Below are 13,944 nucleotides of genomic sequence, written 5' to 3' on the forward strand. Positions count from 1 at the left end.
ATTAACATAATTAAATGGAGTGGAGTGTGCTGCCATATTGTGCAGTGCAGTGGGTTATAGACCGAGGTTAGTAACAGCCGCAAACACAGAGTTACATTTCAGCTACCTGTCAGAAGGCCAGGGAAGGTTTTTGTCCATTAGTGAAACCAGCTAACTTATAAATGTTCTACCGTTTCACATGTTCCACACTAGAAACCTACTCTTGGTCAGCCTCCAGCATCGAAAACTCTTGCTGCCCCTATCTTAAGTTGCTTAACACCCCATTCTTCTCTCACTGCTGTGCTCACTGACTTATAGTGGCTCCCAGTCAAACTTGATTTTATTATTTTCCTCTGTACTTTCAAGTCCTGCTAAGACCTCACTCCTTCCTATCTCTGTAATCTCCAGCCTTCACTACTACCATTCGAGATACCTGCGCTTCCCAATTCTGGCGGCTTGACCATCCATGATTTGCCCAGCTACACTATGGACCAGCTACTCAGATGGACTGAGCAGCAGCAAATGCAGTTTATCCCTGACAAGTGTGAGGTGGTGCATTTTGAGATGACTAACAAGGCAAGGGAGTACACATTGAAGGGTAGGACCATAGGAAATACAGAAGATCATGGAGACCTTGATATGTATGTCCATAGACCTATGAAAGCAGCGGGACAGGTAGGTAAGGTGGTTAAGAAGGTACATTGGATATTTGCCTTTGTTAGCCTAAACATAGATTACAATAACAAGAAGGTTATGATGGAGCTGTGTATAGCACTTGTTAGGCCAAAGCTAGATTACTGTTCAGATAACATATTGAGTGATTTCATGTTTGATTTTCTTCATGGTGCTCCTGTGAAATGAATTGTAGTCTCGGGATGTAGTATATCAAAGGTGTTATATAAACACATGCAGTTTTGAGAAGACACAACCACAGAGAGTGGGGCCTAAGACCAGAAGATCAACATTGTGATCTTCACAAGGTTTGCACATCAGCTGAAGGACAGAGCCACCTGAACTCGGTCAACAGCAGAATGTGGAGAGGCTATGGGCCAAAGCACAGGTTGTCCCATCTTGGATGGGGAAAGGGGAAGAGGGCAGGTACCAAAGTTCTTTCTGTCACAAGATTGTTACAATGCAGAATGAGGCTTTTTGGCCCATCATGTCTGTGCCAGTCATCCAAATGAGAAAAGCAATTCACTTCAATGCCCACCCTCTCCTGTATACCCCTGGCCATTCTTCATTTTCAGACACCAGTCTAATTCCCTATTGAAAGCCCTAATTGAACCTGCCTGCACCAGAGTCTCAGACCCTACCCTCTTGCTGCATGAATTATGCTCACTTTGGAATTTGATGCCTGCTGAATTATTATAAGCTCTTGTATTTCTATCATTAGATGTCCCAAAACAGCAGTGGACTGAGCAATTTGCTGAACCTCAAGACAGAACCAGACTGTGCACAGTCTGATGCAGAACAGATGCCCTACCTGAATAAAGCTTTGACCCCACAGAGACAGGAGAAACGACAGGAGTTCTGGGAGAAATACCTGCGCAGGTAAAGGTTTCATTTCCACTTATTGCAGCTTACTCAGTGGCTGAGTGGATCAAATCAGACCACGTTCTGAAGCAGACTCCTCACAAAACCCCGACTTCGATTTCAATCCACATTGCGTTAGTCTGTCTCTGCCCACGTGTCACACTGCGTGTTATAATTTGAGTGTTAATATGGCTGGAAGAAAGCAATCAAAATTCCAGGTCCTTATTGTTTTCCAGTGACAGGTTGCAAGTATCTGTATCTGCATTTGTGTGTGTGTGTGTGTGTGTGTGTGTGTGTGTGTGTGTCTGTGTGTGTGTGTGTGTGTGTGTGTGTGTGTCTATATCTCTGTGCATATGCATATCTATGTATGGGTCCACATGTATATCTGTGCATGTGTCAATGGTTATGTGTATATATACTGTTTTTGTCTACTTTTATAAGTGAGCATTCATGTCTTTGATTTTGACACAGTGTCTGTCAGTGTGTGTCTGTGTCTCCCTGCATGCCATGTCTCAGTATGTCTGTGACTATATGTGGGTGCGTCATACATACACATATGTATGAAGTATGGTTTGCCACATAGAGATATGAAGGATTCTCTAACTTCTCAACTGCACCAGCAACGCGTACATCATTCTTGCAGGAACTAACTACTGAGCAGGTGCTTCTGGTTCCCTGACAATTTGTTATCTCTCATTCATAGATTTACCACAGAAGATTACTGTGAGAGCCAATGTGACTTTCTGCATAAAACCCATTTCCATTGTGCAGTGGAAGATTGTGGTGCCCTTTTCAGTACCTTGGATGGAGCTGTCAAGCATGCCAAGTAATTATCTATATATCTATCGAGTATATGTGTCCATATCCACCTAGTGTATGTCCATGCCTGCCAAGTAGAAATGTCGACATATACCAAGTACAAAGGTCCACATCTGCCACGTATGTGTGACCAAACAATCAGTACATTGCCATCAGTGCTGATGCCGGTCAGATAGCATCCAAGGAGCAGGAGAATCAACGTTTTGAGCATAAGCTCTTCATCAGGAATGAGGCTTGTGATGAAGGGCTTATGCTCGAAACATCAATCCTCCTGCTCCTTGGATGCTACCGGACCGGTTGTGCTTTTCCAGCACCACACTCTTCAACTCTGATCTCCAGCATCTGCAGTCCTCACTTTCTCCCATCAGTGCTGATGGTCATAGTACATATAATTCTAATAAACCTTCATTGTTACAAACTAGAGAAACCTTGGTCCTCTGAGCTATGGGAGTGACCCATTTGCAATGAACCTCCAAATCTGTCCCTATGGAGCTTGCTGAAAATTAGCTCACCTACATGAAACCAGGTGGCTACCTCAGGGGACCTTGAGAAGATCAGTCCAGTCCGCTTCTAAGTAAATCCCAAAGAAGGTAGGGGACGGAGCCAGAAGCTCTGGACACTCGGTGATGTGTTAATGATCTAACTATGTTATTCACAAGGGATTGATTAACTGTGTGGGTTGGTTATTGAGTGCAGTAAAGCACATTACAAGTTATGAAGTAGATATTGCAGCAAACCAACTGATTCGATGTATGCAGCTTGCAGAGCCAGGCAGAGTCACAACATTGTCTACCTGAACAACTTGGAGTCTTAAACAGTGAACTCTTTAAAAGGCAAGGGACATGTTACCATAGTGCATTGCAAGCTTCTGATTAGCATATTTGAAGGGTTTGAAGGTAGTCCTGGCTCCTCAGATATTATATGCTTACTCAATGGCAGATGAGATTGGGTACAGGGCACCTCGTATTGAAATTCCCCCCGAAATCCATTGCTTCAAATGCAAATTGGGATGGGTCAAGGATAATGCAGTCAGTTTCTCCCTCTGTGTGTTTTCTGTACAGATTGTCAAAAAATAGCCCTTGGTATGTGTGAAATTTCTGAAAAGATTTTCATCTTCTATTTGTCAGGACAGATTCCAAATTTACCCAAGGTCAACATGTCAGCCAATCAGTTCCCTTTTCTGCCATAGTATCAATTGTTGAGATTGTTTGAAATTTGGTATTCTTGAAAATTGCCCTGATGAGTGCAAGTTGAAAATCTCCAAGAACATGCCTCTCTCTTTTGTCAGGTTCTATTCTAGCAAGTGCCTGTTTAAAATAAAGTCTTCTGTAGTTCCAAAAACTTGACAAAATTTCTCCCTCTGTTAGCCGCAGAGCAGTGAACAAGAGACAGAAGCAAAAAAAAATCATAGGGCAGGTCTCCCTGACCCTCTTAAGGCTGTGTCTGTTTTTTTTTCTCTCTAATTAAAATTTTTAATAACTGATCACATTATTGAATATTCTGTTCCTTATCAATAAAGATAAGTTTGCTCTAATACACTCTACTTGGGGCCTCTGCTCCTTTAATTTGATACCTGTTTATATTTATGAAGTACCAAATAACCTTGTTTTGACCCAGACATGATTCTAATTTAGATCAGTTATTATTTAAATAATTTATGCAGATTAAAAAAAAGCAGAGGTTATTCAAGGTCCAATTACTTTGATGACATCACACGAAGAGGCTGCAATTTGTAAGAAATCTCTGGGATTTGCAATTGGAGTGTGGAAATGATGGATTCATCAGCCACACAAAGACCCCCACACCTTCACTGTAGGGCTGTGAAGAGACCCCTTTTAACAGGCAAATGCCCCAAATAAATCACAGCCTCATTAACTAAAAGTAACGCAGGCTTCTTTTGCGAACAACAACAAAAAATTGCAACTCAACCAGTTCTTAAAAGAGGATATTGAAATGTATCTGAAGATTGTGAGGGATTTGTGGTGAATCTGCATTGTCTGGTGCTGTGACACCGCCCGGGATTTCAGTCTCAAAATTACTCGTACTAATTATCATTGAGGGGAAGATGTAATATATTTCTGGTTCAGTCTGCTCTACCTGAAACAGGCCAAAGGCTCAGCTAAAATATCAGATAGTGGGATCAATAAATACCAGGTTTTCGGGCAGGATGGGAAGGTCCTTGAAAAGGTGCAGAGGGAGATTTACCAAAGTGGGTTCAGGGGCAGTGGGTTTTAGTCAGCAGAAACTAACCTGAATTCATCACATACATATTGTGACTACGAGAGCAGGTCAGAGGTAAGGAATCCTGGATCAAGTAACTCACCTTCTGATTCCCCAAAGCCTGTCCACCATCTACAAGGCACAAGTCAGGAGTGTGATGGAATACTCCCCACTTGCCTGGATGGGTGCAGCTCCAACAGCACTCAAGAAGCTTGACACCATTCAGCCCAAAGTAGCCCCCACTTGCTTTGGTACCACATGCACAAGCACCCACTCCCTCTTCTACTGCCACTCAGTAGCAGCAGTGTTTACTATCTACAAGATGCACTGCAGGAAGGCTCCTAGAACAGCACCTTCCAAATCCATGACCCACTTCCACATAGAAGGTCAAGGGCGGCTGATAGATGGGGGCACCACCCTCTGCAAGTTCCTCTCCAAGCCACTCACCACCCTGACTTGGAGATACATCACCTTTCCTTCAGTATCCCTGGGTCAAAGTCCTGGAATTCCCTGCCTAAGAGCATTGTGCCTATTGACAATACAAGGATTGCAGTGGTTCCAGAAGCACTTCAACATCTCCTTCTCAAGATGCAACTAGGAACGGGCAATAAGTGTTGGCCCAGGCAACAATGCCCACATCCCATGAGAGAATTAAAAAAAGATTAGGTCAGAGAAGTTGGTGTTATTCTGCTTACAGAAAAGGAGGTTCAGGGGAATATTTAGTTGAGGTGATGAGGTTAAGAAGAACCAGTCCCAGTTACTGATGGTACAAAGACAAGGAGGAGAAAGATTTAGTATTTTGGGTGAGCTGCAAGGAGGGGAGTGTGAGGAAAAACCTGCCAACACAGCAAGCAGTATCATTGCCGATTTCAAAAGGAATTTGAATGGGCACTTTGAGGGAAATAAACTTTCAGGGCTATGAGTTTCTTCAGCATTTTCCTTTCTTAAAACTAAAATCAAGAAAGAGCAAAGAACTGCAGATGCTGGAAATCAGAAACAAATAGATAAGTTGCTGGAGAAAGGCTGCAGGTCTGGCAGCATCTGTGGAGAGAGAAACAGAGTTAATGTGTAGAGTCCAATAAGTCTTCAGAACTAAAACTGTAGATGCTGTAGATATAAAACAAACAAAAACCCCTTATAAGGGTCACTGGACCCGAAACATTAACTGTTTCTTTCTCCACAGATGCTGTCAGACGTGCTGAATTTCTCCAGCAATTTCTTTTTTTTAAACTGAAAAACCGAACTGCAGATGCTGGAGATCTGAAACAAATTGAGGAAAAAGTTCAGGAAACTCAGCACGTCTGATAGCATTAGTGAAGGGGAGAAACAGAGTGTGGAGGCTGGAGATCTGGAACAAACAAAAACAGAAACAGAAAGCCCTTCTAAGGGTCACCGGACCCGAAACGTTAACTCGATTTCTTTCTCCAGAGATGCTACCAGACTGCTGAGTTTCTGTGGAGAGAGAAACACTTAACGTTTTGAGTTCAGTGAAGTGGAGGAGGCTGGTACAATTACAACGTTTCACAAAATCCCTACAGGATGGAAACAGGCCCTTCAGCCCAACAAGTCCACACCATCCCTCTGAAGAGTAACCCACCCAGCTCCATTCCCATACCCTATTATCCTAGATTTACCCCTGACGAATGCAACGAACCTACACATCCCTGAATTCTATGGGCAATTCAGCATGGCCAATTTACCTCAACTGCACATCTTTAGATTTAAAAGGCATCTGGATGGATATATGAATAGGAAGGGATTTGGGCCAAATGCTGGCAAATGGGACAGATTAATTTAGGATATCTGGTCAGCATGGATGAGTTGGGCCAAAGGGTCTACTCCTGTGCTGTTCATCTCTATGCCCCTCTTTTTGTTTGTTTTAGGTCTCCAGCATCTGCATTTGTTTTAGTTGAGTTCTGAAGAGTCACTGAACTCAGCATCTGTGGGGAGACGTATTGAGTTTCTGTGGGGAGAGAAACAAGAGTTAGCCTTTCGAGTGACTCTTCAGAACTTGTTTTTGGTCCGTTAGAGTTTGAATTTTATTGCTGCTAAGGGCCAGCATGAGCTACAGTAACGGTCGCCCAGTGAGTGTGACTCATGGCGCCTCTTTCTGGTTTCTGCAGCTTCCACTTTCGGGCAGATGGTGGGGCGGTAAAAGTGAAGTCAGAGCCCTCCCTGCCGACCACGATTCCCGTCGAGATCCGAGGGTCCGGGTCCGTGTCCGGATCTGGATGCAGCAGTGGGGCTGGGGCCGGGGCCTTCTCCCCCGTCGCCATGGTAACCGCCGCCGCCATGTTGGCCTCCAGCACAGGCCCCGCCGTGGTCACCGCCGCTCCGACACTGCTCGCTTGGAAACAGCTGGCCGCCTCCATGCCGCAACTCCCCGCATCCACACTGGCAACCTCCCCCTTGGCAACCACATCCCTGGAGAACGCCAAGCCTCAAGTCAAACCCGGCTTCCTCCAGTTTCAAGAGAAGTAAGTGTAGGCCTCACCTGGGGCGGGGGGACCTGGCCCACTTGGAAAAGAGGGCCCGCCGCATTTTTAAGAAAAGACTGAAAAACGGAAACAAAAAGAGCACTGCTCCGATGAAGAGCCACCTCAACTTGAAATGTTAGCTTGCTCCCTCTCTGTGGATGCTACCTGACCTGCTGAGATCTTCAGCATTTCTTTTTGTTTTCAGTACAGATTCCAGCATCTGCAGTGATTTACCGGAAAAAAAATTGATGTGTTTTACAAACAAAAACTGAAATTGCTGGAGAAACTCAGCAGGTCTGGCAGCATCCATGGGGAGAAATCAGGGTTAACTTTTTAAGTCCAGTGATCCTTCTTCAGAACACAGTAACACCATCCTTACATACAGCTACCATCTCACCTTTCCTATGGGACACAGTGCCAGGTTTCTTTGGCTGTTTTTGGTGAATACCTCACAATTAAATATTCGGAAGGCTGAAGTCATTGTTTTTGATATCTGCACCAAACCCTGTTCCTAAACTCGTCCAGACTCCATCCTCCTCCTTCACAACAGTCTGAGATTAAACCAGCCAATTCACAACTTTGGTGTCTGATCACATATGTGATTGCTATAATCACTTATTTCCGCATCTGCAACCTACCCGATCTCTGCCCTGTCTCAGCTCATTCACTGCTGGAACGATCATCCAGACCTCTGCTGCCTCTGGACTTGACTATTCCAACACACTCCTGACTGATTTCACACGTTCTACCCTCTATAGACTTGACGTCATCCAAAATTCTGCTGCTCATGTCCCCACTCAGTTCAGGTCCCTATCCCCTGCCACCCCTGTGCTCACTGACTTACACTGTCCTCCAGTTCAGCTACAACTTTATTTTAAGATTCTCATCCTGGTTTTCAAATCCCTAATGTACATTCCCTTCTATCCCTCTGTAAATGTCTCCACTCCAATTACCATCCAAGGTCTCTGCACTGCTCTGATTCTGGCCTCTTGATTTCCCCAATTTGACCATTGGGGCCTTAACTCTGGAAGTCCCTCCTACTGCTCCTGGAGTCTCTCACCTCACTCTCCTCCTTACTACTTAAAACCAACCTCTTTAACCAAGTAATTGGCTATCTGACCTTAGATCATAAAATGTAGAAGCAGGAGTAAGCCATTTGGCCCATCAAGTCTATGGTGCCATTCAAGGAGATCATAAAATAGACAGCAGGAGGCTGAAAGCCATTCAGCATCACCAGGAGGTGGACAAGTGATGTTTTGGGTTGATTTCTCCTCCTGATGCTGCCTGGCTTGCTGTGTTCTTCCAACCTCCTGCCTGTCTACTTTGGATTCCAGCATCTGCAGTTTCTTTATCTTATTCATGGCCGATCAAATGATCCTCGACTTCACTTTTCTACCTAATCTGCATAATTCAACATTCGCTCCCTCTTCCACTCGGTCTGATATTTTGTTCTGCTGTGAAACACTTGGGGATGTTTCTTTGTATTTGAGGCTCTGTATAAACACAGTTTGTGTTGTGTTGGCGCAATAATTACCTGGAAGTCACATGGGGACCTGACTCTGACTTCAAATTTGCTGGACTGGCGCTGGTTTAATTCACCATTTTGAAATTGGAATGATGTCATAAAATCTTGACATCACAGGAGTGAACTCTCTCGCCAGTTTGAACTAAAAAAGTTGCCAGTTTGTTCGATGTTAGAAATGATAGATAGCAGTGAGTGAACATGGAGCAGTAATCTAACCTTAGAACTTGTAAAATAAGAATCTACTTTGTGACACCATCTAAGCCCCTTTGAGTGAACTAGACATGTAATCTATTTTCAGGTATCTGTTATTGTCTGTATAACCTATAGCAGTTGGCTATTATCTCACAGTAGTTATGTGATTGATATCATGAACTTTCTTGCATCATGAAAGTTTATAATGTGCATTCATCAATGTCATTTCACAAGGATTTGAGGCAGCTGTGAATGTAAGAATGTCACTATGAATTTACAACTACCATTAAATACATCAAAACTGTATGTATTATGATATATAAAATACATTACTGGGAGGGATTTAAAGGCAGTGAAAATATCTTGGGGGATCATATTGCTGTATAAATGGATGCTTAGTTGTGGGTTTAAGATGCAGTGTGCTCAGAGACTGATGTCCCCTTGCAGAGAATCAGGAGTGAGGGAGGTTGGGAAACAGGTTCACAGATCTTTGTTTTGGAATGAAAGGGAAGGAAATTTCTCCCAAAGATTGTGCATTTTTTAACCCCTTCTGGGGCTCTGGGTGCTCAGGTTTTGAGTATATTCTAGACGGATCAATAGATTTTTGGAAGCTGAGACAGTTAGGAGACACAGGAAGTATCAGCCAATTTGTTTTATTCATTTCCAGGATGTGGGCGTCCCTGGCTAGGCCAACATTATTGTCCATCCCAAATTGCCCAGGGGGCAAGTAAGAGTCAACCACATTGTTGTGGGTACATAGGCCCAGACTGGGTAAGAATAGCAGATTCCCAACCCTGAAGGACAGCAGTGGACCAGATGGGCTTTTCAAACAATCGATAATGGTTTTGTGGTCATCATTTGATTCTTAATTCCAAACTTTAAAAAAAACATGATTTCAAATTCCATTATCTGCCGTAACAGGATTCAGACCCAGGTCCCCAGCATATTACCTGGGTGTCTGGATTAATACCATTCTGTCCTTAAAGGAGCACAGCAGGTTCGAGGACAGATGGGCCTCATCCAGCTGTGACATTTTATCTATGTTTGTTGTATATCTTGAACTGGGTGTTTTCTCTGATTGATTACATTTGAGGCTGTAGCTCACATCAAAAGCTAATGAATAAGGAACTATCCTGGTAGACTGGATAAGTCAAGTAGAAATCCCAATTCCCAAAGCTTAGTCTGTGATGGATAGTGCTAGTGCACACATGAGACTATCCACATGACATGACCAATGTCTCAAGCATATATGTGGTTTTAGGACATTGTTCTCTAGCTTGTGGAGATAGGTTTCCAAGCTAAGAATTTGGCGTTCAGCTGACTCTGATGGAACAGGCCCCACCACTGATTCAAGTGTAAGACTTGTCCCTTGGCTCTGTATTTTTAGCATTTGCAATTTCAGCTCTAACCATGATTTTTACACTCTTCAGCGATCCCTGTCTGGCAACCGATTGTAAATATGCCAACAAGTTCCATTTTCACTGTCTGTTCGGAAACTGCAAGTACGTGTGCAAAACATCAGGGAAGGCTGAATCTCATTGTCTCGATCACATCAATCCCAACAACAACCTCATCAATGTGCGTGACCAGTTCTCCTACTACTCTCTACAGTGCCTCTGTCCGAATCAGGTATGCTAGCAGTAAAATGACCTCTTCGTTATCAATTGTGCAGGATCCACTAGATGGTAAGACCAGCTCACAGCAACCTTTGGACAGGGATCTCATCACTTGCACTATCTAGAGGTAACACAGGATTACAGAACATGAAACATTCCAGACCAAAACTTTTCACATTCTCAATTATTGGTGACTCAATAAAATATTCTAACCTCTGGGTAAAATTTATATTCTAATAGCTCTGTTGGTTTAATTACTTTTCTTTTATCTGTTCCTAGGATATTAGCATTGCTGGCTAATTTTTGTTTTAAATTCATTCATGAGATGTGGGTATTGCTGGCTGGGTCAGTGCTTGTTGCCCGTCCCTAGTTGCCCCTTGAGAAGGCGATGATGAGCTGTCTTCTTGAACTGCTGCAGTGTGTCTGCTGTGGGTAGATCCACAATGCCCTGAGGGAGGGAATTCTGGGATTTTGGTCCAACGATTCTGAAGGAACAGCAATCTATTTCCAAGGCAGGACAGTAAATGGCTTGGAGGGGAACTTGCAGGTGGCAGTGTTCCCATGTATCTGCTGCCCTTGTCCTTCTAGGTGGAAGTATCTTAGGTTTGGAAGGAGCCTTGGTGAGTTGTTGCAGCACACCCTGTAGATGGTACACACTGCTGCTATTGAGGGTCGGTGATGGAAGGAGTGCGTGTTGAAGGTGGTGGTTGGGCTACCAGTGGGCAGACTGTTTTCTCCTGGGCGGTTTCAAGCTTCTTGAGGCAAATGGCAAGTATTCGACAGACAAATGGAAATAGATTTAAAGTTGGGCAAGGAGAAAGTTTTAAGATAACAGCCCAAACTGCCATTGAAAAAGCAGCAGGATCTCTCTGACATGTGACTGATCAGGTTAATTATATTTGTTGAAACAAATCCAGAAACTGCTGGTGAAAGCTATGCTGTTGAGCCCTTTGGCAAACTGGTAGTGTTCCCCACCTGTGATATCAGAGTCCAGGGTTCAAGTCCCACCTGCCCCTGGAGGTGTGTAATAACAGTTTGTTTGAGCAGGTTTGGAAAATATGGAACAAAACTGTTTCTATCAAAACTGTAAATTTCCCATAACAATTTGAAGTTACAGTTGGTGATCTAAGCGTAGTTAACAAATAATTTATAACAGGTCACAGAAAGTTACTCAGCTTCCAGTGAAAGCTTTGTTTGGTTTTGAACATATTCAAATCCTTATTCAAATTGATGGCACTAAATCCATTGGAAGTCACGGAAAGGAACACAATTTGTAAATTTCAGGTGAAATCATAACAGATAAAAGTGGCTGGTCATAAATTACTGGATCAGGAGATGAATCATGGCTCATCTGTTACTTAATTTATCTCCATTTGTTCCCCACTCTTTGAAACCATTCCTCAACAACTGTTAGGGTTGGGCCCCTTTCAGAATATCGTGTGCAATTCTGGTCTCCTTCCTATTGGAGAGATGTTGTGAAACTTGAAAGGGTTCAGAAAAGATTTACAAGGATCTTTACAGGGTTGGAGGATTTGAGCTATAGGGAGAGGCTGGACAGGATGGGGCTGTTTTCCCTGGAGCGTCGGAGGCTGAGGGGTAACCTTACAGAGGTTTATAAAATCACGAAGGGCATGGGGAGGATAAATAGACAAGGTCTTTACCCTGGGGTGGGGGAGTCCAGAACGAGAGGGCATAGGTTTAGGGTGAGAGGGAAAAGATATATAAAAGAGACCTAAGGGGCAACTCTTTCACCCAAAGGGTGGTAAATGTGTATGGAATGAGCTGCCAGAGGAAGTGGTGGAGGCTGGTACAGTTGCAATATTTAAAAGGCATCCAGATGGGTATATGAATAGGAAGGGTTTGGAGGGATATGGGTCGGATGCTGGCAGGTGGGACTAGATTAGGTTGGGATATCTGGTCGGCATGGATGAGTTGGACCAAAGGGTCATTTTCTGTGCTGTACATCTCTATGACTCTATAACCTATCTTAAAAATCTCAGTTAGCCCTCACCCTCCACACGCCCTGACAACCTCCCAATATCACAGCCATTAACAGGCAGAGTGAGGAGTTGGCGAGAAGCAAGAGTTTCACACTTGCTCCTTGCTATTATCTGGAAAATTATTTCCTGGTTTTGCTCCTGATCAGTTTTGCTCTCATTTTAAGATTGGGTCCCTGTCTGCTGCACTCCAGTCTCCAACCCACCTCATAGAGAAATAGTTTCTCTCTATCTAGCCTTTAGAAATCTTTTTTTGAGTAATCATAAATAAATAGACAATCTTCTAAGCACAAGGGAATGTAGGGTTATGCAGCTCTACCTTCGTGTTGATCCACTACCATTGGGCGAAGCTGTGGGAAAGTAGACATGATTTTTTTTTAATTACTCAGGGGGTGTGGGCATCTTTGGTGGGTTACCATTTGTTGCCCATTCCTAGGTGCCTTTCAGAAGGTGATGCCTTCTTCAAACATTGCAGTCTTTGTGATGTACATATCCCCCCCAGTGCTATTGGGAGGCTATCCAATACAAGATCAATTGTGATCTAAATGAATGACAGAACAGGCTTGATGGGCCGAATGGCCAACTCCGCTCCTGTTTCTGATGTCAGTGCCTCTTCCAATGTGATCCCATTGTAATGCTCGATAAAGTCCATAACTCTAGAGTCAGAGCAGGGGAAGAGAGATACCTAAAAAGCATAAGGTGATGTGCTTTGTGAGAAGGAACAAGAGAAGGGAGTACTCAAAAAATGGCAGGATGTGAGGAAGCTCTGAGGAACAGAAATCTTGGGGGTGCTTGTCCACAGAACCCTAAAGGTGGCAGGACAAGTAGTTATCGTTTGTGGCATAGATTATAAGAGCAGCGAGGTCATGTTGGAGCTGTACAGAACTTTGGTTCGGACACAAGTGGAGTACTGTGTGCAGTCCTGGTCTCCGTACTATATAGGAAGGATGCGATTGGACTGGAGGGGGATGGTGCAGACGAGATTCACCAAGGCATTGCCTGGGATGGAGCTGTGAAGAGAGGCTGGATAAATTCAGGTTATCCTAAACTGAACTGGGGCAGCCATAATATATAGTGGCTACAAGAGTAGGTCAGAGCTAAGAATCCTGAAGTAACTCACTCACTCCCTGACTCTGTAAAGCCTGTCCACCATCTACAAAGCACAAGTCAGGAGTGTGATGGAATTCTCCTCACTTGCCTGGATGGGTGCAGCTCCGACAACACTCAAGACGCGCAACACCATCCAGGGTCGAAAAGGATGGCATTAGAAAAGCACAGCAAGTCAGGCAGTATCCCAGGAGCAGGAGAGTCAACATTTTGGGCATAAGCTCTTCATCAGAATGATGCTTATGCCTGAAACGTTGACTCTCCTGCTCCTCGGATGCTGCCTGACCTGCTGTGCTTTTCCAGCACCACCCTTTTTGACCATGACTCTCCAACATCTACAGTCCTTGCTTTCTCCTAGTTGCTGAACACCATCCAGGATAAAGCCTATCCCACATCCATAAGCATCCACTCCCTCTATCACCAACACGCAGTGACAGCAGCATATACTATCTCAAAGTTGCACTACATAAATTCACAAC

At 43.9% G+C, this 13,944-nt stretch overlaps 1 protein-coding gene across 14 annotated transcripts in view; it reads left to right on the forward strand.

Moving 5' to 3' along the window:
- The window catches only part of casz1 (castor zinc finger 1), a 390,214-nt gene that overhangs the window by 339,096 nt on the left and 37,174 nt on the right, over positions 1–13,944 (forward strand). For 13 of the 14 annotated variants that reach the window (XM_072586051.1, XM_072586063.1, XM_072586057.1 and 10 more), the window contains 4 exons: positions 1,373–1,530; positions 2,216–2,338; positions 6,675–7,028; positions 10,176–10,374. In XM_072586051.1, the coding sequence (XP_072442152.1) occupies positions 1,373–1,530; positions 2,216–2,338; positions 6,675–7,028; positions 10,176–10,374 (834 nt within the window). The remainder of the gene's footprint in view (positions 1–1,372; positions 1,531–2,215; positions 2,339–6,674; positions 7,029–10,175; positions 10,375–13,944) is intronic. The other variant, XM_072586065.1, reaches the window with a different exon arrangement.

The sequence above is a fragment of the Chiloscyllium punctatum genome, chromosome 16 (assembly GCF_047496795.1).
Source record: "Chiloscyllium punctatum isolate Juve2018m chromosome 16, sChiPun1.3, whole genome shotgun sequence".
Taxonomy (NCBI): domain Eukaryota; kingdom Metazoa; phylum Chordata; class Chondrichthyes; order Orectolobiformes; family Hemiscylliidae; genus Chiloscyllium; species Chiloscyllium punctatum.